The 26,254-nt window shown below is 40.7% G+C and overlaps 1 protein-coding gene across 2 annotated transcripts in view; it reads right to left on the bottom strand.

Annotated features, from left to right (window-relative positions):
- Positions 1–578: 578 nt before the first annotated feature.
- Positions 579–26,254, bottom strand: part of LOC145459639 (uncharacterized) — a 97,279-nt gene continuing 71,603 nt past the window's right edge. The window contains exons 2-5 of one of the 2 annotated variants that reach the window (XM_080338220.1): positions 3,242–3,459; positions 3,087–3,183; positions 1,033–1,249; positions 579–971 (exon numbers count right to left, since the gene is read on the bottom strand). In XM_080338220.1, coding sequence (XP_080194346.1) covers positions 634–971; positions 1,033–1,219 — 525 coding nt within the window. In that variant the 5' untranslated portion in view covers positions 1,220–1,249; positions 3,087–3,183; positions 3,242–3,459 and the 3' untranslated portion in view covers positions 579–633. The remainder of the gene's footprint in view (positions 972–1,032; positions 1,250–3,086; positions 3,184–3,241; positions 3,460–26,254) is intronic. The other variant, XM_080338219.1, reaches the window with a different exon arrangement.

Here is a 26,254-nt window from a genome sequence, read left to right as displayed (position 1 = left end):
CTTCAAATTTGGTAATGCATAACTCCTACTTGAGCACCTCCGGCAATATTTCAATGTCTTGGTATATCCTGACACAGAAACGACCAGAGTGCAATAGCCACACAGCCGAGGTAGCTTGGATTATCATACAAGCGGAACACTCTTTGCGTGCTCACAGTTAAATGAAACGATTGATATTACGAATACGCCGCGCTTTTCTGGTTGAAGGTAACCCCAATGCTTCAGATTGTGGCATTGTCGCGCTCTTGTCTCTTCTTTTGTCCGTACCTTGAACCGCCGGCACGATCTCTGCAGTTCTGAAGCCATTTTCGCATGGAGCTTTCAACGTCCTTTTCGGTGCATTCTTTTGTGGCCAAGTTCATCTTGACTGTAGTTGTTCAAGATAAATCAGTCCATAACTGAATAAAAAACTTCAAATTCTATCGAGCAACATACCAAAAACACTATTAAAAATCACTGTATCTTTCAGACGGATTTTGTCATCCTTTTTTCCGAAGACACTGCAGCTCTTTGCAAATTCATTTTGCATTAGTCTTGGCATTGTCCGCCGTATGAATTCGTCAATAGTATTTCCACCAACACCGACAAGAGCCTTCACCTATAAGAAAGCGCAGATTAGTACGCGCCTGCACCTTAATTGGCAGGGGTATTTTTTACAATTTGTTCAAATGCTCCAGAATCACTTTTTACAAGCTGATCCATTTCTTTGAGTTCCTCTCCATCTTTAATTGGAAACGCGGCAGGGAGCTCTGTAGGCAGAGACACTTTGAAGTGTGGCAGAATCAAGTCCATGTTTCTTTCTGTTTTGTAAACACTCTTTGACATTTGCTTGATATCTTGTTGAACGTTAAGGACTTTATGACCCATGGTTTTCAATGTGGCTTTCAATGTAGCTTTCAATGTAGCTTGCAATCTAGCATCCATGACTCGCAATGCAACATCCATGCTGGCTTGCAATTGAGCTGATATGCCTGTAAGATAAAAATGACAGTTTTAATTTTTATATACTGCGGAAATAAAAATCATACACACCGCGACTGTGATTTGGAGTGGATTTGACGGAGGTTGCTATATCCTCACCAATGTCAATTTCACTGTCATCGAGAGATTTATCTGATTCGCCATCCAAGCAGTCGGGCACGTCCTCCCCAGCGTTTATTTCATCGTCGTCGAGAGAGTGGAGCGATTGATTGCTTTGTCTGTCTATGCTGGTAGGCATTTTGACTGAGAAACCTAAAATACAGCAAGACTGTAGAAAAAATGAACTATAATTAGATCGTCACCAATTTCGACCGATTCCAAATTCATATTTTTCTCATGGTGCCAATATATCTGTCCTAAAATACTTTACTTCATACTAATTTACGAATCAAATTTTGAAAATACTGTCTAGCAATAACTATAATATCCTTCAAGTAAAATAGTTGTCGGCACCGGCGACATTCACAAAATAGATGAGCGAAAAATGACTTTGTGCGACAATTTCGTAGTACGAATGTATCAAGTAGATAACAAGAAATATGGATGATGGCAAATGAGAAAGCGTGTATTCTAATCAGTATCACCACGAATCAGTTTTGAGTGTGACACCGTATTGAGTAGCTTTCGTCGCGACAATTGTTTTCTCATTATATCGGTGTTTAAGCTGTATTGCTGCATTTTCCGATTAATGTCACTGGCAAAGCCTTGTTAGAAAAACGAATCGGCGCAGAATTCCAATTTGCAGGCGTACACCAACACACCCTCCAATTTCGCGCTCCGATTACCTATCATGAAGCTAGCTAGCTCATGAATGGTTTTGTAAAAATGAATATGGGTGCACATAATTTAGATTTCAAAAAAGCAGAACGTATATTTGGGTGCCTGGTCGACAGAGGAGATCTAGGATGGTGCTTCTCAGCACACGCTAGGCGCGTGGCCAGTCGAAAAATTAGGGCGATTTGGATTTTTTTCAAATTTACCAATATAGCATCAATTCAATTAGGGTCAAGTACATGTGTAAATGGTGATCATATAATCTCTTCGTACCGGCGATTTTAGGCGTATGATAAGCTTGCCAAAGATTCCGGGAGTGCTGTCAATTAGCGCGTCACTATCTCTGGTGAACAATTAAGTACGTGCGCGTATTACGCAGTCTCGGCTACAGTTTTCGCAAATCAAAATGTCCGAACTTTATTGCACCTATTTCAAACCTTTGTCGTATTTTCAGAACTCGGGACATGATACACATCTTCTGGTCGTTACGTTCAAGTATATTAGCGGGAATCAATTTCGCACGTTAAAGTCTGTTTGCAGCGATTTGATGTTATTCAGTTTTTCAGTTTCTGCGATGTCGCTTTCTACTCAATATGGCATAAAGCAATCACTAATCAGCGTAAACTTTACCGCATTGTCTCGAAACCAGCAGAGATAGGGGCCAAATCATGCTAGGCCCGAGGCGCGATAGTTAGGCCATAGGCCAGCAATGATATCTTACACTCCAGGTCTATTGCAGATGCTATTGTCTAGGCCAGCGCTGATATCGTGCACACCAGGCCGAAGCCGCTAATGCACTTGCGCAGTTAAGCGATGATATAGCGTAAACTGGGCCTAAGGCAGATGCTATTGTTGAAGCCTGCTGAACCAGGCTTGATCGAGACGCGATAAATCAGGCTAGCGACGATTGCCACGCGCACGAGAATGAAGGACCCCATTTCGCGACCATCTCAGCGGAAGATCATCACAGATTCTTCTCGCTAATTGACAACACGTTTCTCGCAAATCCTGATTACAAATCACTGATTACACAATTATTGAATTGCAACCGAATTATAGAGTTAGAATGATCATTTCAACATGACGTGGTTTCGCTTTTCAAATGGGAAAGTTCGACCCATAAAACCCCCGTGTCTACGCGCCTGGCACACGCGCGTATCGAAATCGAAGACGTCTCTAACGAGGACGCATCGATTCGCCTTATTACTAATTACTGGTCACAAATCACTTGGGCGTTTGAGCATTTTGTACGAGGTGGCCGCCACCTCGTAAGTCGGCGCCTATGGTAGCAAGCATTGCCTTCCGATTCAATTAACAAAAGATTTACTTACATCCGTTTAGCAGGCAGTCCATCACACGATTCTGAAATCTCTGGATCTGTCTGGTGCAGTGACCGGTCCCTTTTCTTTTCCGCTTCTTCAAACGAAGCTAGAAAATATACAAAAAACGTAAAGATTAGCCTACTCGAAACTTGAAAACAACATACTAGCTTCGGCTATAATTTTGATCGCGTATGATGGCCAGGTCTCTTTAGGATCCGTAAAATTTTTCAGCAGGTTGTTAACTTTGCTTGACAATTTTGCGGGCGGCCAGAAGCACCTCTTTTTTCCCACAACCCATGTCTCTGGTACGAAAGCTGCCGGGTTATCGTAATTAATAAATTCAACAACAAAATATAGTCGTTGTGTCATTATGATTATGGACCTGTTAATGATAACACGAAGTATGAAGTCAGGATCAATACAATATCGGCCTACATATTTAATACCTACTTTACACGGAGAACACTGTTTGAAATTCGAGAGAATGGTTATGAAAGAAGTGTATATGACGAAGCATATGATTTATTGAAGTTTATTTGAACTTATATGGAACAAATAAATTTAATACCACCTAAATTTGACGTATAAGCGTAAAGAAAATGGTGGAAATGTAGTGTAGAAGGATCTGAACTTGAAGGTATTAATGCGGTATACGTGTACCGAGGATAATTGCTAGAAACAACCAAAAATGACCAGAGGAATGATGTGTCGGCCATTTTAATTAGAGCGAAATATGAACTCGCCGGCTGTATAGTTGGCGGGCTGCGGCAAGTACAGTTTTAACCTGGCCTGAGAGAATGAATAACCGTTAAATCTTGGTGTGCGGTGCAAATTCAGGAAGTTATAAGGAGTCAAATTTCATAATGGATGCCATATGGTAACTCGAATGAGATGCGAAGAACTATCGTTGCGGCAAATTTAATATCACGGCGTGCAGCCGACTTTTAATTTACCAAAGTAATGCGACATGTAGTTGCGTTTTTTCTCAATACATACGGTAATACATGACATTTGGGATTACTGTTGAAATTAGTTCGATAAACTCACGTTAGAAAAAACGACAATTGTACGTGATCCTAAATTCACACTCAATTTGAATCTTCATTCACGCGGGTGAAAAAAACGCCGTGTGCTGGCGATTGTGAGCATGCGTTGTCAGGATTGCTTAACATAGCGCGTAGGAAAATGTGAATTATGATTTCATCTTTATAAGGGAGATACAATAAGAACCCGATCATTCGCGCAGTATTATCTGTGTCCTCCCGTTGTCACGTACCTGAAACGGTATAAATAAGGAGACGAGCGCGAGTCGTGACACTTAGTCATTTCTGCCCGCGCACGAAGTCGTGATAATGGGTCATTTATGATGATGAGGGAGATCAACTCGTGCACGCAGTCATGCCATTTTGGTGGCTGATGAAGCCAAAAAACAATTGTTCAATGGGCACGGTGGGTCCACGAACTATGATTCATAATAGATAAAGAGAGAATAACTTGTCACGAGCTAGGTCCAAAATTAATTACCAACTGTTAAGTGATGGAAGTCCTATTTTATTTTTTGAATCAGAAATGCATATAATCAGCCGCACATCACAAGTCTATTCAGTCCGATCTGGACTCGCAACACGGAGCAGAAGGAATTGAAGCTTAGAAAGAACACAGGAGCAAGGCGGACATTCTTGCACCGAGTCTATACGGCAAAGATCACAGCACGAAGTTGAGTACCTTTAAGAAATATTTCGTGTGGCAGCGCTAAACGTAGTTGCAGTCCTAGAAGGTTGGAGGTTTGGTCGGCTGTATACGCGCGTGAAGTATAGTGCGCGTCAAGTCGCCTGGTTCTTGCACCGCAAAGAGAAAATTTGACTAATGGATGATATCAGCAGAGGTGTAGGAAGTAGTCAAGAAAGCTACTCAAGTAGAAGTAGAAGTAGCGACGGAAAATCTACTCAAGTACAAGTAGAAGTACTTCTTCAATAAGCCACCTAAAACTACTTGAAGTAGAAGTAGAATTAACTGACTTTATATCTACTCAAGTAAGTAAGTAGTTTTGAGAACAGCCTCAATTCGTTCGCATGGACTGTCAAAAGCTGCAAATTGAGCTATGCGGCACGTGCAGGGAGTTTGATTCGTATTGATGCATCCCAGGAGGTATCAATTTTCAACATAATAAGTATTGTTTCGCATCATGGGATGCAAATTATAGTACTGATATGAAAATGCGATACTTATCTTTTGTTTACTGGAACACCCCGTTTTTAGAGAATATCATGAGATGGCGCCCTACCCCATATTATAAGGCCACAAGTTTAGGCGAAGAGCAATACGTAGAAAATGTATCGGATACGGTTACATCACTTTGCGTTATTATTATACGTTAATTAAAATGAAATACAAATACCACTTCTAAAAAGCAGAGAATATAATTCCTGTATTTTGTCTACAAAGCTTAAAAGGTCATCTGCTAAAACAGGTGTAACGTTCAAAAAAGCTGGAGTTTTCAGATTATCAAGACACTTAATGGGCTGCTAGATTACGATATGATAGGTGATTGCTAGATTGCGAAACGGTAGTTTCAAATGTTGTGGTGGATCTTATTTACTGTGATGAAATATTTGATATGGGCGACAATGCGGTGTGAGAGGAACCAAGCAATCCGGTACGTAAATTACATTCACTGATACTTTCATGAAAACATATTTGTCACTCCTTCACTACTATGCGCGAAGCGCAATAAAATTTCTGGGCTTTGCTTGACTTTATGAATATTAAATGTTGGTACTCCATGAAAACAGCCGCGGAATTCCTCAAGTTATCGTTCGTATTGGGGATTAGACTACTTCTACTTGACAAACTGGAAATAGCGAAAAGTAAGTAAGTAGATCACACAATATTACGAAGTAGAAGTAGAAGTAGAGGAAATCAGATCTACTTGAATAAGTGCCGGAAGTAGAGGTAAACTACTTGAGTAATCCCAAAAAGTAGAAGTACTTTGTTACTGACCACCTCTCGCTTTCAGACATAATCTGTGTAATTCGAACGGGTGATGACATATGAAATCCTTCGCGAATATTGCCGTTTGTTCTCAAACATGCGCGGTATATAGTCCTAGTCGCCATGGATGAAACAAAGAAGGCTACACTATATTAATACGTTTTATCGATAGTATTCAAAACGGATCATGCTTAACGGTATTGATCCATATCTGCAGAAACCCGCTCGAATAATCAATACGAAAAGCATGTAATTCATTTACGCGAAAATTCGAGTAGGACAGTTAGTATAGTTGAATTAAAGTCCAGAGATACTAATGTCCAGAGATATAAAAGCAGGAAATGACGAGTGCTTATGCCGCGTTTAGTCAATCAGTTTTAATAATATTTTCATCATTTCAAAACACCACGAAACTGCGATCCAGAGCAGTCGTACTAACTATCCTGTCGCGTAAGTAATTGGCTGCGACAGATTTGGCGAGATGAAAGTGTCTAGTTGAAAGTGAGCCTGACTCCAGACAAGATTTGAATATGCCGAAAAACGCCCTATTATTTCGTGTAAGCTTACATGGGCCGAACTAGGACCAAGAGTTAGTGAGGATGACAAATAATCACTAGCAGCGATAAAGTTTCCGTAGGGTATGTTGCGGCGTTGTAAATGTGTAGTATCGCAGTGCGTCAATAAATATGTGCCGTTCTCTGAGCATATTCATGCCGACAATAAGGCGGGTGCCTTTGTACATTCCATGGTTTTGTCAGCATTTTAGAGCATTCTTGTTTAGTGGTTTTAGTGAACCAGGCTTGCACAACTAAATAATTCTAGTTGTCTAATTTCACTGAATTAGAACGAAATGCAAGTAATCTAATTCTAATCTAATTTGGATAAAGCTGCGTAGCTCTAATTCTAATTTTAACATAATTTGGAAAAGCTGTATAGCTCTAAATCTCATCTAATTAGGAAAAGCTGAAAATTTTCTAGTTGTCCGGGTCTGACTCAAACTGAAAATATATTTACCTATATCTGAACGTCACAAGCGCTACTATTCCGGCAAGGTCAATACACTCAATACCATTATGATCAGGACGTCAATGCCCCTGTGGAGTCGCTGTAAATGGTCATGGAGCAGCGAGTCAGTTCGTTGGCGACTATGCCCATTTTGTGTTGTCACACATATTGGGCCTTGTTTCGATTTTACGTCGTAGCGCTGAAGCGCCAGTATAGTTGCCGACTATCTAGTCGCCAACCACAATGTCAGCAGATGTCAAATTGCTAGATCGGTACCTCGGTGGTAGCCTTGGAGAAGACCGACATAGATTACAAAAGTTTAGGGCTACTATTGTACTATAGATCGGTACCATCGGTGGTAGACCCTGGAGAAGACCGATATACTTTCCAAAACGATTAGGGCTACTAAAATAATGGATCGATACCTTGGTCTTTAGACCAAGATATCGACAGACTTTCCAAAACGTTTTAGGCACCAACTACAATAAATACAGAAATATTATATAACCGGAATTAATAGGCCTATAACATTAGGAATACTTCAGGCCAGTACTGCTAATATAAAGACCTTAGAAAAGTAACCCATGGTTGAACTTATCCACACATTCGTTTTTCGAAACTGATGTGTCGATGATGGAATATGACACTAGCCTAAAACCCGCTTTGTCCGCGTATTCACTTTACGAAGTGAATGCGCCTGACGAGCGGCATTTTGTCGTATTGCAATCATGACGTGTATGAACTATGAAGTTTACGGTATTGGCAAAAATGAATCTGCAAAAGGGTATTTTCATGGGAGGGTTTACTATGACGTATTATTGCAACGTGACGCCTATCTTTCTTATATTGTTCAAGTACTGCATTTACCTAATCTTTGACATTTACCATCATATTGCTTTAAGATGACGCTAACATGTCTTAAATATAGGTACAAGTTATGAACATTTAATATGAGAATAGTTGGTTGTTACTGCAGTAATTTAATAGCGAGTACTACAACTGTAGGTATTAATAAGGCGTCATAACTGACCCCGCCCCTATACTAGTGTCAGGACCCTTCACCCCAACGGGACAAAAGTTTGGAAATTTGATGTGTAATGGACCATAGGACAATAGAAACATGGGTATTTAAAGACCTCTTGGGGTAAGGCATTGGAGCATATGTGAGTTCGAAATTCGCGATAAGCCTATAGTCTATTGCCTATAAAGCACGATATATACGAATGAATAAAAAAGCTTAAGCACACCAATACTGGAAATTAAGGAATATAGCATGATTACAAGTAGGATATTGGTTCACATATGACTATTATAAGTGAGATGGTATCATTTTGTGCTTATCTGGGACTGTGTCGTATGCATGTTAAGTGTTAGCTATACCATCAGTTTGCTTAACCAAATATGGCGCCACCATTTTTTCATGTATGCGAGCTTTTACAGTGAGCCGAAGTATGACTGATATATGTATGCATATCTATGCCTTGTATGATGTCCACATGAATTGTACACTCAGTTGTAGTATCCAATTATTGCATATAAAGACGACATCGGTGCGTCCGCTATAGTTTCGGCGAACTTGTGACTCTATGCCAGTGTAAATTCGCCAATCTGAAACAGAGCCCCAAACGAAGCATCCAGTAGCAGACTATATCGAGAAAACCGGACATTGACGGAGGCATTGCGGAAGGCTTTGACGTCTTTTGAGATTGAAGGGTGATGTTCCGATGTCCCTCTGAAAAATCTTGACATGTTATTGATTGGAACGGCTGCTTGCTGCAGTTGCAAAGTATACAGAAATAAAGCAGTGCGATGAAATGGGAGCGACTGCTAACCGAAATTGCAATGTATACATAAATGAAGAAGCTCGATTAAATTTGCTGGAATCGCTCCATAAAGCCGATGAGCTAAAGATGGAAAGAGCCAAGAACATAGAGGTATTGCATTCGGAATATCGTTACAACGAACCCTCAACAAACCCCGCGTTCTGTTGGACTTGGAATGCCCAATCTCCGAATCGACAGCACGCAAGTAGGCTACTTGATGATCCTAACGACTCAAACAAGGGGTCGGTTCCTGGACTAATTGCGGTTTGATATCTGCATCTGGAAGATTGGGGAACTCTTATAAACAAGGAGGTCGGCAAATTGGTCAACTTGAACTCTGTGTGGTATTGTTTTTTTTGTGGCATCGTTTGGCATATTTCTTGTGTATTATATGCATGTATATTGTCGACAGGAAATACCGTCATATTTATGGTGTAAACACACCTTGGAGTATTGAACTGTTATTAATCGTGCATGAATATGAATAGGTTAAATCTTGACTCGTGTTGTGATTGACGTATGTTCCGTGTGCCAACTTAACCGAGTTTTGCATAGATACTTCATTGCTGTCTGCATGATAATTATTGGAGTATGTTGGTTGAATTAAGCCAAGGGGCTTGTCTATTGTATGAATAATTTGAGCCGCTGGACCTTCCAAGGTCACTGCTTCGTTCGATCAATCTATCTACAACCAATGTTATAATCAACGTCGACAAAACCGGGTTGTATAAGGGGTGTGGAAAAATGTGGAAAAGCCAGGAGATGGGGTTGAGCTCTGTGAAGTAAATCGAACCAAGTGTGGAATACTTGCATGGCAAGCGCCATGAAGCTACACTATAATCAAATGGAGGCACCAACTGGTCTTCCGGGGCTCAGCGTCATTTCTTGGCAATTTCAGTGGATGGGGGAGAGTCTGAAGACGAACACATCGATTACCTCCTTACTATCTGCGAACGCCAATCTATGAAAAGAAAAGATCGTCGAAGGGTCACAACTGGTACGAAATTCTGCGCCGGCACGGGAAGCGTCCTCAGATTGAAAAACGTTGTCGAAACCAAATACCCGCCAAGCTGGGAGGAGCGACAACCTATAGACATAAAACTACGTGATATGGGTGACTCCTCCCACGTTGACTCCTTAGTAATAATCAATTTCGACGGACTATCGGCTCCGTTTACGATCGAGAAAGGAGACCTCTCGATATAGTAGTTCTAAAATGGATTGATCAGGTACAACAATTACCAAACATAGCGACTGAATTTGAATCTCCGCCTAATGCAAACGAAGAGTTGTCTTTAGTAACGCTTCATGACTGGATCTCGTGTGATCAAGGGGACGGAACCAAAGTCGGAAGCAGTCTTCGCGACACTGTAACCGATGATGGGTTGATGGAAGCTGCAAATCAAATAAGCGTCGAGCCGGCACGTTGTCTGTGTCGCCGCAGGCCGCTGGCGCAAGTGTCGAGATGGTAATCACCACTGGCGCGAAATGTGTCGAGTCAGGAATCCCTGCTGGCACCAATCATAAATACGCCGATCTTACGACGGCAACTGTCTTACCTTCTTTCCCAAAACGTCAAAAAATATGGGAAATCCCTAGTGTTGGGTCAGGTAGCCCCTGCTGGCACTAGTCGAGAAAGTGTCGGGTCAGTTAGCACTGTTGGCACTAACTAAAGATGTGTCGAGTCAGGAATCCCTGACGGCACCAATAATGAAGACGTCGAGCGCGGAATCCCGGCTGACGTAAATAAGGACCTGCACGAGAAAACTGGTCCTGAAAGCTCTCGTGGATGCACTTGTCCGAATAACTGTAACAATTCGACCCAAAGATGCATGACGACAGCCACAGTTATGAGTAATTTACCAAAAGGTTCAAACGAAGCAGCTATTGTCGGTCAACCGGATACACGCCCGGTCATGTCCGGCAAGGAGTCTGGGGATTTTAAGATGCACGTCTCCCCAGAAACGGGCCCCCGGCGGCGACCGAGTCCGCCGGCGTGACAGTAGGCGTGGGCACACGCCGAGATCAGAGGTCAGATTGAATAGGTCGGGAATCCCCGCTGAAAACGAAGAACCTCGCCCTCTCTCCACCAACACCAAAACCCCGTTCATCACGAGATTCGCATTGGGCCAATAACTGGCCCAATTACTATGTGACCTTACAACAAGACACCAGTCCCAGCGTGAAGACGGAACTCAAAAGTATCTGTGCACAATCGGTAGCACTGGCGAAACTGTCATACAAAACTCCTGACTTTTGACTATAGCCTAGAAAATATCGCCATTCCTGAAGGAGTCTTGACAGCCGTTTATGATCCAGTTTACTTCCGAACTTGATGACCTGCGGGGCCACCTCAGCGCCCCCCAATCCATGAAATACCAATGCGACATCGAACGTAAGAACCCCTCGACCAAGCCTTTCGTTTCTGGCCCTTATAAACTGACGCGGGAGGGTCAGGCGAAGGCACTAAAGGAAGCAATAGATAATAACTGATTTTGGTATTATTGAACAAGGTTTTGCCGAATGAAAATTGGCTATTTTTGTTGTTCCTGAGAAAACGAATGAATGACTACAAGACAAGGCGAGCCGCACTCGATGGTAACAAGAAAACCCCCTTCCCAAGACGTGTACATGATCGCTTACTACAGTTAGACGTGGATAACTCCAGCGGCGAAAGCCCATGATTCGTGCACTACAACGCTGAAACACCTACTACCCATAGCTCTGGTATGGCGGATGGAAACGACGCTGGTGTAAGTTACACGATCGCAACCGATGCATGTAAAAGAATACAAACTGTGACTGCTGCTCATGGGAGGCAGCAGTTGCAAACTCGCGCACGTAACCAACCCGAGAAAACGATGCAAACCAGCGGTGAAGCACCTAGGGCAACGCGTGTACTTCCAGTTACCACTACGGACGCTCTTCAGGACTCCACGGATGACGGCGGGATTGGCATCGGAACGGACTACCAAGATCCGGATCACAACCATAAGGCAAGTACCGAAACATTCATTTTGTATTTATCAGGTGACAACAACGACGACTCATCCACGAAGAGTGTCGAACTAATGACTACTATCTTGACGTCAACGATGGATGACGCATCGCTATAGACTGGGCAGAAAAACCAAGGGCTCGAAACGTCCGCACCTGAATATCCCAGACTATCAAGAACCACCGCGGGAAAGACAACCACAAATTTGACGGCTACACAAAATGGTGAGGATGGAAGACGGATATAAGGTAGGAGGCTTATCTTTGACCGATAGGACGATTATGGAAGGTGCGAAACTGATACTTACACTGGAACCAGTGGCTGTAATAATGGCGGTAACAGGGTTGATTGCTCTGTTGACTGTGATATGGGTAAGTTATATAAAGTGTCGTCGACGTAGAACCTTAAGTCGCACGAGGAACACGAGGAGACGAAACGGAGCAGAGCAAGGGATGGCGATAAGAGTACTACGGAACACAACGGAGAATTACAGAATTGTAAGGTAACAGAATTGATTCTTAAAATTTACTTGTAAATACAAGATGTATTTAGTTTGTATAGGAATTTTAGTGAAGTGTGATGTTATAATTGTGGTAAATCGTTAAGTAAATCTGTGATAGGTATCAGGCGTACAAAAATAATCCCGGCGACGCATTGTTTGTAATAGGTTTCAAGTGAACTGGGCGTAAATGGAAAAACTGAAACCTCGTAACTAACTAAATATAAGCTGAGTAATGGTAAGTATGATATGTAACACAGAAAAATAGGAAAGGCACTGCGACGTATATAATAGATAGCAAATGTAGCACGAATTGTGCATAATTGGCGTAAACTGAAAAAAGTGAAACCTCGTAACTAGAAATCAGCTGAGTCACGTATATAATAGATAGCAAATGTAGCACGAATTGTGCATAATTGGCGTAAACTGAAAAAAAGTGAAACCTCGTAACTAGAAATCAGCTGAGTCACGTATATAATAGATAGCAAATGTAGCACGAATTGTGCATAATTGGAGTAAACTGAAAAAAGTGAAACCTTGTAACTAGAAAATAGTTGAGTCATGGAATGGCAATTCGAGAGAAAAATAAAAGAAAAAGGATGACGTATGAAAAGACTGAGTAACATAGGTGATCACCATGAACGGGTAATGTTGGTAGACAATGCATTAGTTCCAAAATGTGTATACTGTAGTACAGCGGTTCTCAACCGGGGGTCCGCGAAGCAATTTCAGGGGGTCCGCGAGACCTCTAAATATTTAAAATGGTTGATAACCTAATTTTTATTTTATTTTTTAATTTGAGAAAGCATGAGGCAGTTTCGCACCACAACTGCGAAAACCTCATGACTCATGTCATCATAATAAATTGTCTGACATGAACTATCGTAGAGTGGAAATTCATTTTCATTGCCAATTTTCCATTAACCTGCTGATACAAACATATTGCTGTTTGGAGACGTTTTGTTGCTGGGGTTTGTGAAAAAAATAAAAATATAGAGATAGTATAACGTCAATCAGGGTGACTTCGTAATGTCTGCGAACCTTCTCGATATGATGTTGTCAGTCTCATCAAATTAGTGTACGTACAGTCGTTTGAAATAAAAATTTCCGAAGTATTTCCCTAATTTGTCCCAATGCAGGGATTGAAACCTCGCCACGAAATCCATTTTATCCTGTGATATAGTCCTACATTAACCACTATTTGAACAGCTTCTTGGAGGTACAGAACTTCAATATACAATTGAATTGTATATTCATATTGAAATGAACCCGAATATTTTCGGCTGACACTCGTCATAAATCGGACAATGATATACCTGCTCTTAAAGCTCGGCTATCAGATTTGTCTCATTTTTATTGCGGATGCCCTATATCCACAAGGCTGGTTTTTTGATGAACAATGAGTGTTTCGTGGCTATCAAAGCATTACGCTCCAACCCTGAAATTCATATCACCAATTATATTGGTATGCAACCTTGTCTTGTTAATGTTCAATTGTTTATGGTCGAAAATGTTTGCTCGTAAATATATATGTAAACCCGAACAAAACAAGTCGTATCATGACAGTCTTTCTCAGGTTGGAATACTTGGTTCCATTATTTGGCGTATAAAATTCGTCTATACTTTTTGATTAAGATTTCACGTTGACGGTAGAAACTCTCTGCGGGCCGATCAAAATGCCGTCGCGGGCTCAATCCGGCCCGCGGTCCGCATGTTGCCCGTCGCTGCGCTAGATGCTGGACGTGATATGTTCATAAAATATATGTTTCTTCATTTTAGCGCCAAAAATGTTACGATCACACCAAAAGTATCGTCGGAAGCGCTGTGCGTTAATATTGCATTAGCCTCCATCTATCTTTGCGGAAATGGTTTTCGGCACTACTCGTATCACATATCAAAACGAAGACGTTGATTTTCAAGACACGACCACGTACTTCAAGAAATACAGCAGCAAAATTAGCTTTGAAAAAATAAAAGTCTACCAATTTCTACATAAATAGTATGATGTTATTTTCAATAAAAATCATTATTTTACTGTTTATCGCAAGCCTACAGTTCATATTTGCACAAGACAGATATGAAGGTTGCGCCATAATAGAGCTAAAATTGAACTAAAACTTGAGGGGGTCCGCGAGGGTCCGTGACGGTCAAAAGGGGTCCGCGAAGCCAAAAAGGTTGAGAACCACTGCTGTAGTATATTGAAAATTCTCGTGTTGTTATAACTTCGCTTCTACAAGCTGGAATTGAATCGAATTGGGTGTGCAGTGTTTATAACGGCCCTAACATGTCCTGTTTTTTCAGTTGTAGAATTGGACATTAGATTTTGAAATTTTTTTGGATCAGGATGTAGTTGGACTGAAAATCTGGCAAATATTTTTGGATCAGGATGGAGTTGGACTGAATTGAAAATTTTCAGGACTGGACTTGGACAGTAAATTTTGAAAATATTTTTGGATCAGGATGGACTAGGACTGAATTGAAAATTTTCAGGATCGGACTTGGACCGAAAAATATTGCAGTCCGCTCATCACTGCTATAGTCCTATAGAGTATGACTGGAGTGACGACTCGATTGTTCTCCCATTGTTAGCCGGCAGAATGGTCACGGTCAGATGGCTGCACCCAAAACAGGATCGTTCAGTGCTTGTTTCAATGGCGTTCAAGGCGATTCGCCGTGTATTTCTTGAAGTTGCGTCGGATTTAGTTAAACAGTTGAACATTTAGGTAGCGGCGGCGAGTCGTTATGACTAGTGAATAATACCGTGTAGCCTCTGTTATATTTTTCGCCAGAATTAGATGATAATTAGTCACGCATAGTAGTCGGTGTCATGGCTCATTCGGCCGCGTCACTTTGGCATTTGGGGATGACTGGCAGAGTAAAGAGCAGCATCCAATCACAGACATTGGAGTCAACAGCAAGGAATCTGGTGAGTATTTTGCCTATACTTGGCCTTTCTATGGAAAAACTTTGATGTGTTTTTAGACATACTTCAATATATTGGTGGAATGCTTTTGGGAGCCATTTCTAAGCAAGCCAACGAAGCAATTGCCACATGCCTAACAAGTAACAACTGCAGCGCCATCGGGAAACCTCATTAAAGTGATGTAGAAGAAAGAGGGTGGATTGAAGAGCCTGTCTGAACAGTTTCATGGCATAGTTCTCCGCTTTTATGTTATCCACAGTAAAGAAATTACCAAACCCCTGAAAAAGATGAATTTTTTCAGGGTACTTGAGGCAATTCAATGCGATCCATTCTATAACGAATTGATTTACACTGTATCACTTCAATTTGGTTCAGAGCCAAATGAGGTTGAGGATGTCATGGACAAGGCAAAGAAACACTTGAATAACATCTGTTCTCACAATTTTGCGAAGTTTGCATTGCACGAGAAGCAAAAAAAGTCTTCCAAATGTTAGCGAGATAGCTTAAAATAATGAACAATATGCTCTTTTAGCACCATTTTCTATACTTTCAAATCTCTTGTTTCAATGATGATGCTGTTGAAAGTCTTCGCTTTTTTGTTATTGTTGGAATTGTATAAGCCATGGTATTTCTTTACCTGTTATTGTTGGAATTGTATAAGCCATGATATTTCTTTACCAATTTGACAATTGCTACTGCTATCACTGTGGGGTTTACTATAATGTAAAGCAGGGGTTTCAAAGATACGACCCGCGGGCCGCCTCCGGCCCGCCACACGAATTCATCCGGCCCACGAAGCAATTTTGAGATTGAAATATTCTTATATTTTCCAGCATATCTGTTACGAATGTTGAGATTTTTGGCAGGAAATACATCCATGTTCATGGGCCCCATTATAACCACCCGACTATGTGGTTCCACTCTAGTTACCACTAGTAACAAGTAGGTGAAATTTACATCCAATTTCAAGAAGGCCAAAAGTGAACACCAAGTTCAGAGTTCCATACAAATATGGACCAAGAACATGGTCAAGCTAGCAATTTGGCTTTTGAATGGTGTTATGGAACCAGTATCTTTCAGAGTCTTAACACAAGATATTCTGGAAGCAGCATTTGTATCTTTGGTAACTTCAGTTGACATTCATTAATATTATTCAAGAATGTTGACCTGAATTAATGATTGCCTTTTAACAGTGGTCTTTGATGAGATGCAGCAGGAATCCAGATATTAGCCAAGTCAGTTACCCAGTAAATGCCTTTATGCCAGCGTAAGGCTATAAAGAGAGGGATAGGTGCCAATACAACATATGCTTATGGTGATCAAAATCCTTGGACAAAAGTCTGCCAGGAACCCGTGACCAGGAAAAGATGCAGCGAATGTATTTTCTGGTAGTGTTAGTAGACATTGCGCCGACATTGCCGACATTCACGAAGTAGATGGACCCGTGTTAGTATTGTAGTTTTTTCTCTCTGTGGCAAATGTTGCCTATCCACATTGATATTCCCTACCTAAAAAAAGAAACCAATGTGTTAGTCGAAACTTGACGTAGTGCATTGGCTTTCTACAAATGTCGAGATCTTCCACGCGAATTTCAGGGTATTCTAGTAGACAACGAGTTCCATTCAAGTGCGATTTTGCATACTTCCTAGGAGTAAGCTCTGAGCTGACTATTGTGAATCGAGATCAAGCAGAACATTAACATTACACAAAGCCCTGGTTCTAGTCATACTAAAGTTTCTGCGGTTATTAGACAATCGCACAGGCATACAAGACCACAAGACTGTTGCGATATTATTTGTTATATTCGTACTCGAATTTCTGCAGTTAATATCTAGGACATATTTTCAATCAAAGATATTGTGAACTGCATATAGATATAGTTCAAGATCTTTCCACTTGTTCACTTTGTAGTATTCTTCTGTCGTCCTTTCCATGAATTCATCTCACAATAGCCGCTGCACACGAACCAGATATTCTATATTATACCTTCTGTCATTATATTTATATACGTAGCAAAGTCTATAAATGATCAAAGCCACAATATCACATCAATCTCGTGAGAAATGTAACATAGGCTACACGGTAATATTCACTAGTCATAACGACTCGCCACCGCTACCTAAATGTTGAACTGTCTAACTAAGTCCGCCGCAACTTCAAGAAATACAGACCAATCGCCTTGAACGCCATTGAAACAAGCACTGAGCTATCCTGTTTTGGGTGCAGCCATCTGACCGTGACCATTCTGCCGGCTAACAATGGGAGAACAATCGAGTCGTCACTCCAGTCATACTCTATAGTGCCACTCACAGTTCAAGCCGCGATTAGGATGTGTAAATTTTGATTGCAACGGAGTTCATAACATTTGCATATATTTATTGGTTTATTCATTATTTTAATTCCGGCTTTGTTCGAAACAATGTGTATTCGTAGTAGTGTTGATATCTCGTCGCCAGATGGGGCTAGACCACTGAGCTCAGTGATGTAAACTAACTAACCTACGGATAGCTGCTCATCACGTGATTCATGGGCGAGTGATGCTACATTCGCAGATTTGTTGTCGCTTCATAGCATGAAACGGCAACATAATTGCTAATCTAGGCTTACCGTACGTCCTCTTTTAAGAGGATATGTCCTCTTTTTTGACTTTTTTGAAAGTGTCCTCGTAGGACGGCCTTTTGTCCTCTTTTTTGAGATTTTGTCCTCTTTCTTGAAAATTTTGGTCAGATGTAGGGCAAATTGCGAGTGATATGCCGTAAATTAGTACAGAAGTGACGCTCCGGAGGGTATTTCGGAGCGAAAAACGGTATTTTGAGATCTGAGCGGAAAGATGACCTTTTTTTAGTCAACCGATCACAAAGTGGGTAAAAATTCACCGGTTTTTGAGAATTCTTATCCGGTTTTGCCTGTCTCAAAGTTCTGAAAAAGTGTCCTCTTGTTAGATTCCCAAAATATGGTAAGCCTAAGTATGACGCTACCAGCAATCGTGCTGCCGGGAAAAGATTTTGCCTTTGTTCTTTAACTGCTTTCCGTCCTTACTGTAGTTGCCCCACAGTAACACTATATGCCCCGACTCTGTTAAGAATGGGGTATACCTATCCTATATAAAGTGCTTATCTATGACCAGGTGTGATTGTTATGTCGAATCAAAAGTGCAGACTTTTCGCCTAAATATAGCCGATGCAGTCTACGCATTCAACATTGCAGATAAGCCTTCGAGTCCTGCATCTATAATATTGCCGACGCGTGTCACTGCATGCTAATCTATCGCATTCTCGGGCGCGTAACGTTCCCAAAGCCTGTCGTTAGCTGTCATCTTTCTATAAGGTTGTCATCGGCATGTGTTCGCACGCCAGTCGTTCGGAAAACGACGCCCCCATTTTGAATTTACGATGCCTACGCCACGCGCGCGGTCTCGATGACTTTCACACTCCATATGATAGAATAACTGACGTAAGAGGAGCTAGTAGATACGTTGTGTGTCGCAATGACTTTACGATCAAATGAGTTTCATCATTGAAGCTTAATTTGATGGTGATGTAAAAGTTATTAGTCGGTTATCCGGTAAACAATTGTTTCGGTAGTCAATTGATTACTACGCTAGAAATTTCAGGAGCGGGATTGGGAAATAGATTGTTGTCTGTGTTGCGTGCGTTAAGGTTAAGATGTCACAGCAAAAATACGTAGTGTCGTGAGACGCAGATCTTGGCTGAGAAGTTACCAATGGCACCCAAAACATTCCAGTTTTCAGTATTGATAAGGTAGGGCAGTTTGAATTAACCGCACTGCGTCTGGATATAGTGGTATGAAGATGCGTCCGTTTACCAGTAATGTAAACGCTATAGATTTGCCATAACACGAATTCGACCGGCCGAAAATACGGATATCCCAATCGTGTCAGAACTTCAAACTTCCTGAAGGGCACGAGCGTCTGCAGCAATTCTTGTTTTAAAACTGAGAAACGCCGTTTTTTGCAGGTACATAGAACAATGCAAATTATTATTTGGAAACTGTCATCTGTTTGAGGAGCCAGCTATGCTCGGAATAACCCGTAAATGGCGGTAAGTTTTATGATCAGAGCTGGATGGTTAAGCTCTTAGGAACTCGACGGAACCCTTTCTGTGAAATACTGGTATGTATGTCATTACAAGAGAAAGTGCTCACTGCTTAACTGAATCCCTTGCTTCCTAATACTCTATATTTATATTTACTAGGGATAATAATATTATGTGATCTAATTTCGGTAACGTGTGAATTCGCGGTAATCTCCGAGGTATCCATCTGCAGGAATCCCGTTCTTGGTAGTCAGTGGTTCATATTGAAAACCCGCTGCCACGGCGCCGAATATTATACACATCGTTGGCAGCGGGGAACATCTCGATCAAATACTAAATCTACAGTGGTTTGATTATATATATGTTACAAAAGTGCCACCGGCATCAATGATTTTATTTTTTTAAATGGCTATTTTATTCCGGTAACGTGGTTAGATGATCTGCTTACTTGATGCATTCTCGGGCAGTACAAAATGGTCGACTGCGCGTTACGTTGGATTCGTCGTTTTCAGAGGGATTAATGATCTGCGTTCGGTTACAGTGGATGCTCTTCGGCGCACCTGATATTTATATTTACAATAATAGTTGAGAAATGTAAATTGGAGGTAGGCTATGCCTTGACAGTTCAAAGTCTGTGACTGACAATTCTTGAGGCCAGAATGAAGTATTGAGGGTAGGCGGATGTAATAGACACTGCGTTGTTTCCTGCTAAGAATTTAACCACAATTGACTTCTGCTGTTTTCGAAGAATTAATGTGGATGTCTGTGTATTATTATGTCTCTTGCTACAGGCTTACAAGTTAGTTGCGAATTGAAAAGTGTCAAATTTGTTTAAATTACAAAGCGAGGTGCGTTGGTTGGACAATAAAGTTTGGCATCAATAGCTTGCTAGTAGAATCGGTTGAGGTTTCTCGTCATTTCGCGTTAATAAGCCACAGCTATGTCGCGATTCACTGGAATATTCGTACCAGTTTTCGAGCAGAAACGTCAATTTCAATTAAACACTATCTAACTGAACAACCGCGGATGAAACTGATCGCTTTGGATACGATATAAATACTAGACCGCGCGCTAATAAGTCGAGGCGAAAAGCTACAAACGAGCAAGGAATGGAGTCAAGCTCCGCGAGTTTCGGACAATAGAAGTGAAGTTATGAGCATTAAGGTAATTAACTGAATACAGAGAGACAGAAATAGAAATTGACGGTATGTAATTGTACAGGTTAACTACACAATTACTTGGAGCAAAGAAGTTATATATGGATCGCGACGTTGTAAATATATTGCGTAAATTATGTGGAGAATCACTGATTGCTATTTGCAGCTGTCTAGTGTCCGTTGATAACTTGAAACGAGCATTTCTGTATCGACAAAGGCACACATCTATGATAACGTATAGATGAAATTATTGACTAAAAAATTCAACTTAACATCTGCTCATTAGCCAGCATGTATTATGTCAAAAATGCTGCTAAAAACTATAGGCAACCATCAGTGACGCGCTGTAATAGTTCAAATGAGTTGTCCCCAGTTATCTATCACATATCCTGAAACGTCATAAAAAGCAGCCCCGAAGCTTCCGTAACTTAGCGAAACTACTCTGATTCCACACGCTACGTTGCACCACACCGGATGACGTTTGAGCGCTGCTAAATTAAGAAAAAACATATGGTGAAAAAATAGACTGTTCCGTTTTCAACGCATCTGCGCACCCTGCTCTAAATTTGCAGCTCGCGCTGAGCCTATAAAACATCGCGGTCGCATCTGCATCGCGAGGAAGTCAGGAGTCTATGATGTTACAAGTGGAGCATTAGGTTAAATTTATATAGCTTATCGCGAAATTATAAGCTACAGGGTGGCGTTTTAATCCACTTTAATTTATCCTGCGATGAAGAGAAAGAAAAATCATGGCCAGCAATTACTGATATCTTGAAGTCTGCCAAATATACCAGTGAACCGGTTGTGCTGTCTTCTTACAAACATTGATGTCCAGTTGACTCTTTGGCAGATATTTATTGGGCTGTCCGATGATGTCATACCTCTTACATCAGTTCAAAGTGACATCATGTACCGTTATACCGTTGAATTCATGTAGCCTTTTCGTACTATAGTCGTTTAATTTGTAGTAAAATTGCTTGGAAACCTGTATTTCCTGATTGCAGTGTATGCCTGTTGGGCCGAAAGTACTAGTTTCTTACTCAGCTGTAGTATTATTGTACCGGTTTACAAATAGGATTTTATATGAGATATAAATCATATAATCTTCAAATGAATGTCTATGAATAAAAGTTTAGGCTAAGGTATATATTTCGCAAATGACTGCCATTAATTAGGAATTATAGCGCTAGAATATGGCACATTTTTATAGCTGCTAAAATGTAATTTAACAGTCGGAAAATTAGGTGCTGTGTGGAATATAGCTCGCAAGTGACTGTCACTAATAAGACGTTAAAATACCGTATGTCATATTTTGATGTCTACAAAAATATCAGTTACGAGTTTTGTGGGATATACTTCTTAAATGACTGCCAATAATTAGAAGTTTCACCTGAAATAAGCCGACAAAACTTTTGGATTAATCAGTTTATAACTAGGATTATACATGGCATGGCATATTTGAAAAATGGCTGCCAGGAATTGAAAGTTCTTGTTGAGCTAAGTTAAATTTAGATGTCAGTTTTGTCAGTCTTTAAATAGGAGTTTATATGGAAAATAGGCTATTTCTTAAATGAATACCGTGGCGATAATTTCAAGTTATACTTAAAATATGCCACATTCAGATGCCTGCAACAATGTCAATTGATAGGTGTATTTATTGGATAGAGCTCTTGAATTACGGCCAGTAATTAGAAATTCTAGCTTTAATACGTCACTTCTACATACTGGGAAAAATGTAGGTTTTATCGTCGAAACTATGTGATATTGGTGTCAGTATCGACTCAAAATTCCAATATGTGCAGTTGGCTATATTATTCCCACCAAAAAGTCACACTTTCAACGCAGAAGACACTCGTAAAGTTACCAAGCATGCAATCGCGGAGAAATACTCCACCACATTTCCGATAAACAAGAGAAAATGCACACACCTGAAGCAATGTTGCAAGCGTACCCGTTAACGTCATCAACACAAGATGCCACCCGTTTGTGCAAGGTCCGCTTTCGCATTCATTGATATCATTGCCACAAAGAAGTCCCGCGTATCCTAAAAGGGTTAAAAAATCCCGTCAGGCGTATTCAAACATAAACACCTTTCCGAGAGAATAAAAAGGTAACTCTACACCCGGCACTTCAGGGGGCAGAAAACAGTGCCTTGTGTCATGAGAGGGTGATGTTTGAAGATTTACGCTCCAATGACAAAAGATATGCCTCGCTCAACAGTACATGACATAATGGAGGTGAATCAAAAACGTTTAGCTGAGTAACAATGGGTGTAGTCAAATTCCATTTATAAAACCTTAAAATCATCGTTCTATATGAAGGATTATATGAGGTGGTTGCACTAGGGATGGTGTGAACGCGAGGTTCACGTTCGCGTTCTGTGTGTGAACCTCGGAAATTTAGAGGTTCGCGTTCACAACAGAACCTTGGTAGGTTCTGCACTGTGAACCTTTTTCATATATGACAATTTTCACTTCATTATAACATCGTTGGTTTAAATTTATTGCATTTCAACTGCAGGCCACTCCATGCACTGCGCTGGCAGCATAAAATAATCAACACTAAACGAGCATGCACCTTGACAATCTCAAAAGTTTTACTTGCTTTGTTGCAAAAGTTTGCTCGAAAGATCCAGCTTTCCGTTTGTAAATATTTAGTGACTCTCTGCTGCGAGCTTGACCCGCAATCACAAAACATCACGAGCGAAATAAGCTATGTAGTCATTGAATGATGCTTATTCGACCAATCAATGAGATTGATATCGTTTCTGATGTAAAAAAAATCTAGCAGGCGCATACGGGGTCAATCTTGACTTCATGTTTACTGTATCATTAAAACCAAATCGGTGCAATTGAGGTGTTGACTATACTGCTGTATATCTTGTTAATGGGGTAATATCAGTAGCAAGCATAGATACCCGGTTCACAGCATGATCAATATCAATGTAGCAATACTCGGATGCCGAATACAGTTTCCGGTCTGTCATACGAAAAACGTGATTCAAGTCTGATTTGAGTCAAGTCATGACTCGAGCCATCCCAACACTGCTACAAGGCTATATCTGCATCTTCCTTGATCGGCGGCATATGCACATGCACATCATGTAATCATGGTATGCATATGCGCAGATCGTGTGTATGTATATCATGATTCGGTGTATATGCTGCAAAAACATCAAAGACAAAAATACACCTTCCTTTCCTTATATTCCCTGGTAAGTCCTCGTCGAAATTGTTGGCAAAGGCGGAAGATATTGATTTTATGGGATCATTATATCATTTAATTGCCCCAGTTGATATATTTGGCGACGTTTAAAACGTCAATATATACTTCAGCATTGTGACGCCATGTTGCCCGAGTCGTCACTAGGTATCGTGTACATTAATATAGCCTATCATTTCATTGAAGGATAGGGTTGGAATTAGCAATATGACGTCACGTGACGTCACGAGGTTCACGTTCGTGTTCACACAGAACCTTTCAAAAAGGTTCGCGTTCACACGAACCTGAACCTTTCAGAGGTTCACACCATCCCTATTGCACATATCAATTTAATCGTCAATGGAATCATAATGTCACCGCTGAAAAACCAAACAGTTTTTGTAAATTTAGACTTTTTTCCATCAGTATTTGGACATAGATCCTTCGTTTTAACCGGGTTCCAAGTACATCAGTAGCATGAATTTTTAGTGGAGTGGAAATATGAACTAGAATTTCCAAGGTAAATTGAGAAGAAAACTGGTTTTATATCTAAATTATATGGTCAAAGTCAAAATTTCCAAAAATGAACATAACACTGTTTGATTTTCCAGCGAAGATATGATGATGATATTTATTAAATCAGCAGCAATCTCCCACATTTTTTGTCAAAGAATTTGTCTTGTCAAATGAATATTGCTATTCCCAGACATAGAGACAGAAATTGCCAAGCACACAAAATTTTGTGACCACAATAACTGCAGGGCTTTCAAAGTTTTCGGTTACAAATAATTCAGGCTTCTTGCCATAATCAAGGCAATATTCACACCCGATTTTAATCAAAATTTTGTTCGATTAATCTTAGCAGTTTATGGTTTTTGTCACCACAAAACTGTTGATGAACAGCTACTCCAAAAGAAGAATGCCGTGTTCCATGTCCAAAAGGCCGCAGTAGAAAAACCCAAAATTCCCTTCAAAAATACAATTCCGAAATAACGTTTCAGCAAAAAAAAATCTTGTGAATCTAGTGACGGACAGAATCGTAGTGTCCAATCGGTTCAGAGTGGCAATAACCGCTTTTCAATAAAACTGCACCACAAAACACACACTACTCAGTGAGAAGGGAAATAGTGTATTAATCTACTTCACTATAGTAAAGTCGTTCAGCAGCAAAACCAGTAACTAGCGCTATTAACAAAGCAAAGAGAAATGATCGCTAAAACTAATCCAGGCCAAGTGTCCCAGAAGTTCATTTGCCAATGCCTAGTGAGTGTTATGACCGTCAACGACGTCAACGGACGTCTAAAGCTAAACACACAAGTTCATTTCGGCCAGTTGTGAAATCCTAATTTGACAGGCCTATAGCCTTCTTAACAAGCCACACGTCATACGTAACCAGGTGAACATACTTTTTCGCGATACTCAAATAGAATTTATCTACTTCCAGCACGAACTGGATAGGTGTTGTGTGAATGCTACTGTTGAACGATTTTGAAGCAGAAGTACTGCTATTTGAATTGCTAATTCTATCAAATGAAAAAAAATTTTTGGGTGCACTTCAGTCACTTTTCTGAAAAATAGAATTAGCACAACGACCTTTGGTGTCACATTGACGAAACAGTTTGAATCTGTAGGTACGAAAATCTAATTTAATTCTCTAACGAAATCTGAGAGCTTATTCAAATAAAGTCTCATACCCGGACTGCATACGCATTGGAAGCTTCCAATCATGTCGAGGCAAGTGCCATCGTTGATACAAGAGTTGCTTTCGCATTCGTTGATGTTGGTTTCGCAGCGAGGTCCAGAATATCCGTCCGTGCAATCACATTCAAAGGAGCCTTCCGTATCGATACATTGACCGTTGTGCTCGCAAGGATTTTCACCTGTAGTCAAACCCATTCACTCATCATAGAGTCCAGCATTATGACAAGAGTAATCATTTCGCTAAATCCGATCATTGAAACACCACTGCACTTGGTATTAAAAAACTTTAAGTGAGAGCATATTTTGAGAACATAGCAAACAGAATGGGGTGATCAAATTCTGACAACTACCCTCAACTTCCATGGCATAACAGAGAGGGATCTCACAGAGAGGCAGAGATAGCAACAGCATTTCCACAGATTCCGCCTTCACAGAACTGTGACATGTCTATTATCAGCTTAGAGGCTGTTAAAGTTATCTGCGGGTACTATGTTTTATACCAAAGGCATTCGAATTCTTAGCGGATGGAAGCATCCTACAAAGGGAGGCCAATGTGATAGTAATACATTTTCAGAGTTACAACCTTCTTGCTTAAAAACCATAGTAAAATGGTATTTGGAGGTAGATGACCGCATATTTTGCCATAGACATGTCACCACAGGAGGCACGCTCTATTAAACCCAAACCTGTGCAGGTGGTATTGAGAGCTAAAACCAAAAGATGCATATCACACCATGTTGTAGTTTAGTTTTAAAGCGTAAATATTTGGAATATTCCTCATGCAGACTTGTACAAACTAACAATCAAGGACTGTTCTTGGGTAG

Source organism: Botryllus schlosseri, unplaced genomic scaffold (genome assembly GCF_051294905.1).
Source record: "Botryllus schlosseri isolate E-star unplaced genomic scaffold, Bs_hap1 Bs17a, whole genome shotgun sequence".
In the NCBI taxonomy this organism is placed as follows: domain Eukaryota; kingdom Metazoa; phylum Chordata; class Ascidiacea; order Stolidobranchia; family Styelidae; genus Botryllus; species Botryllus schlosseri.
Note: the sequence above shows the minus strand (reverse complement) of the source record. Positions and strands in the feature narration are given on the sequence as shown.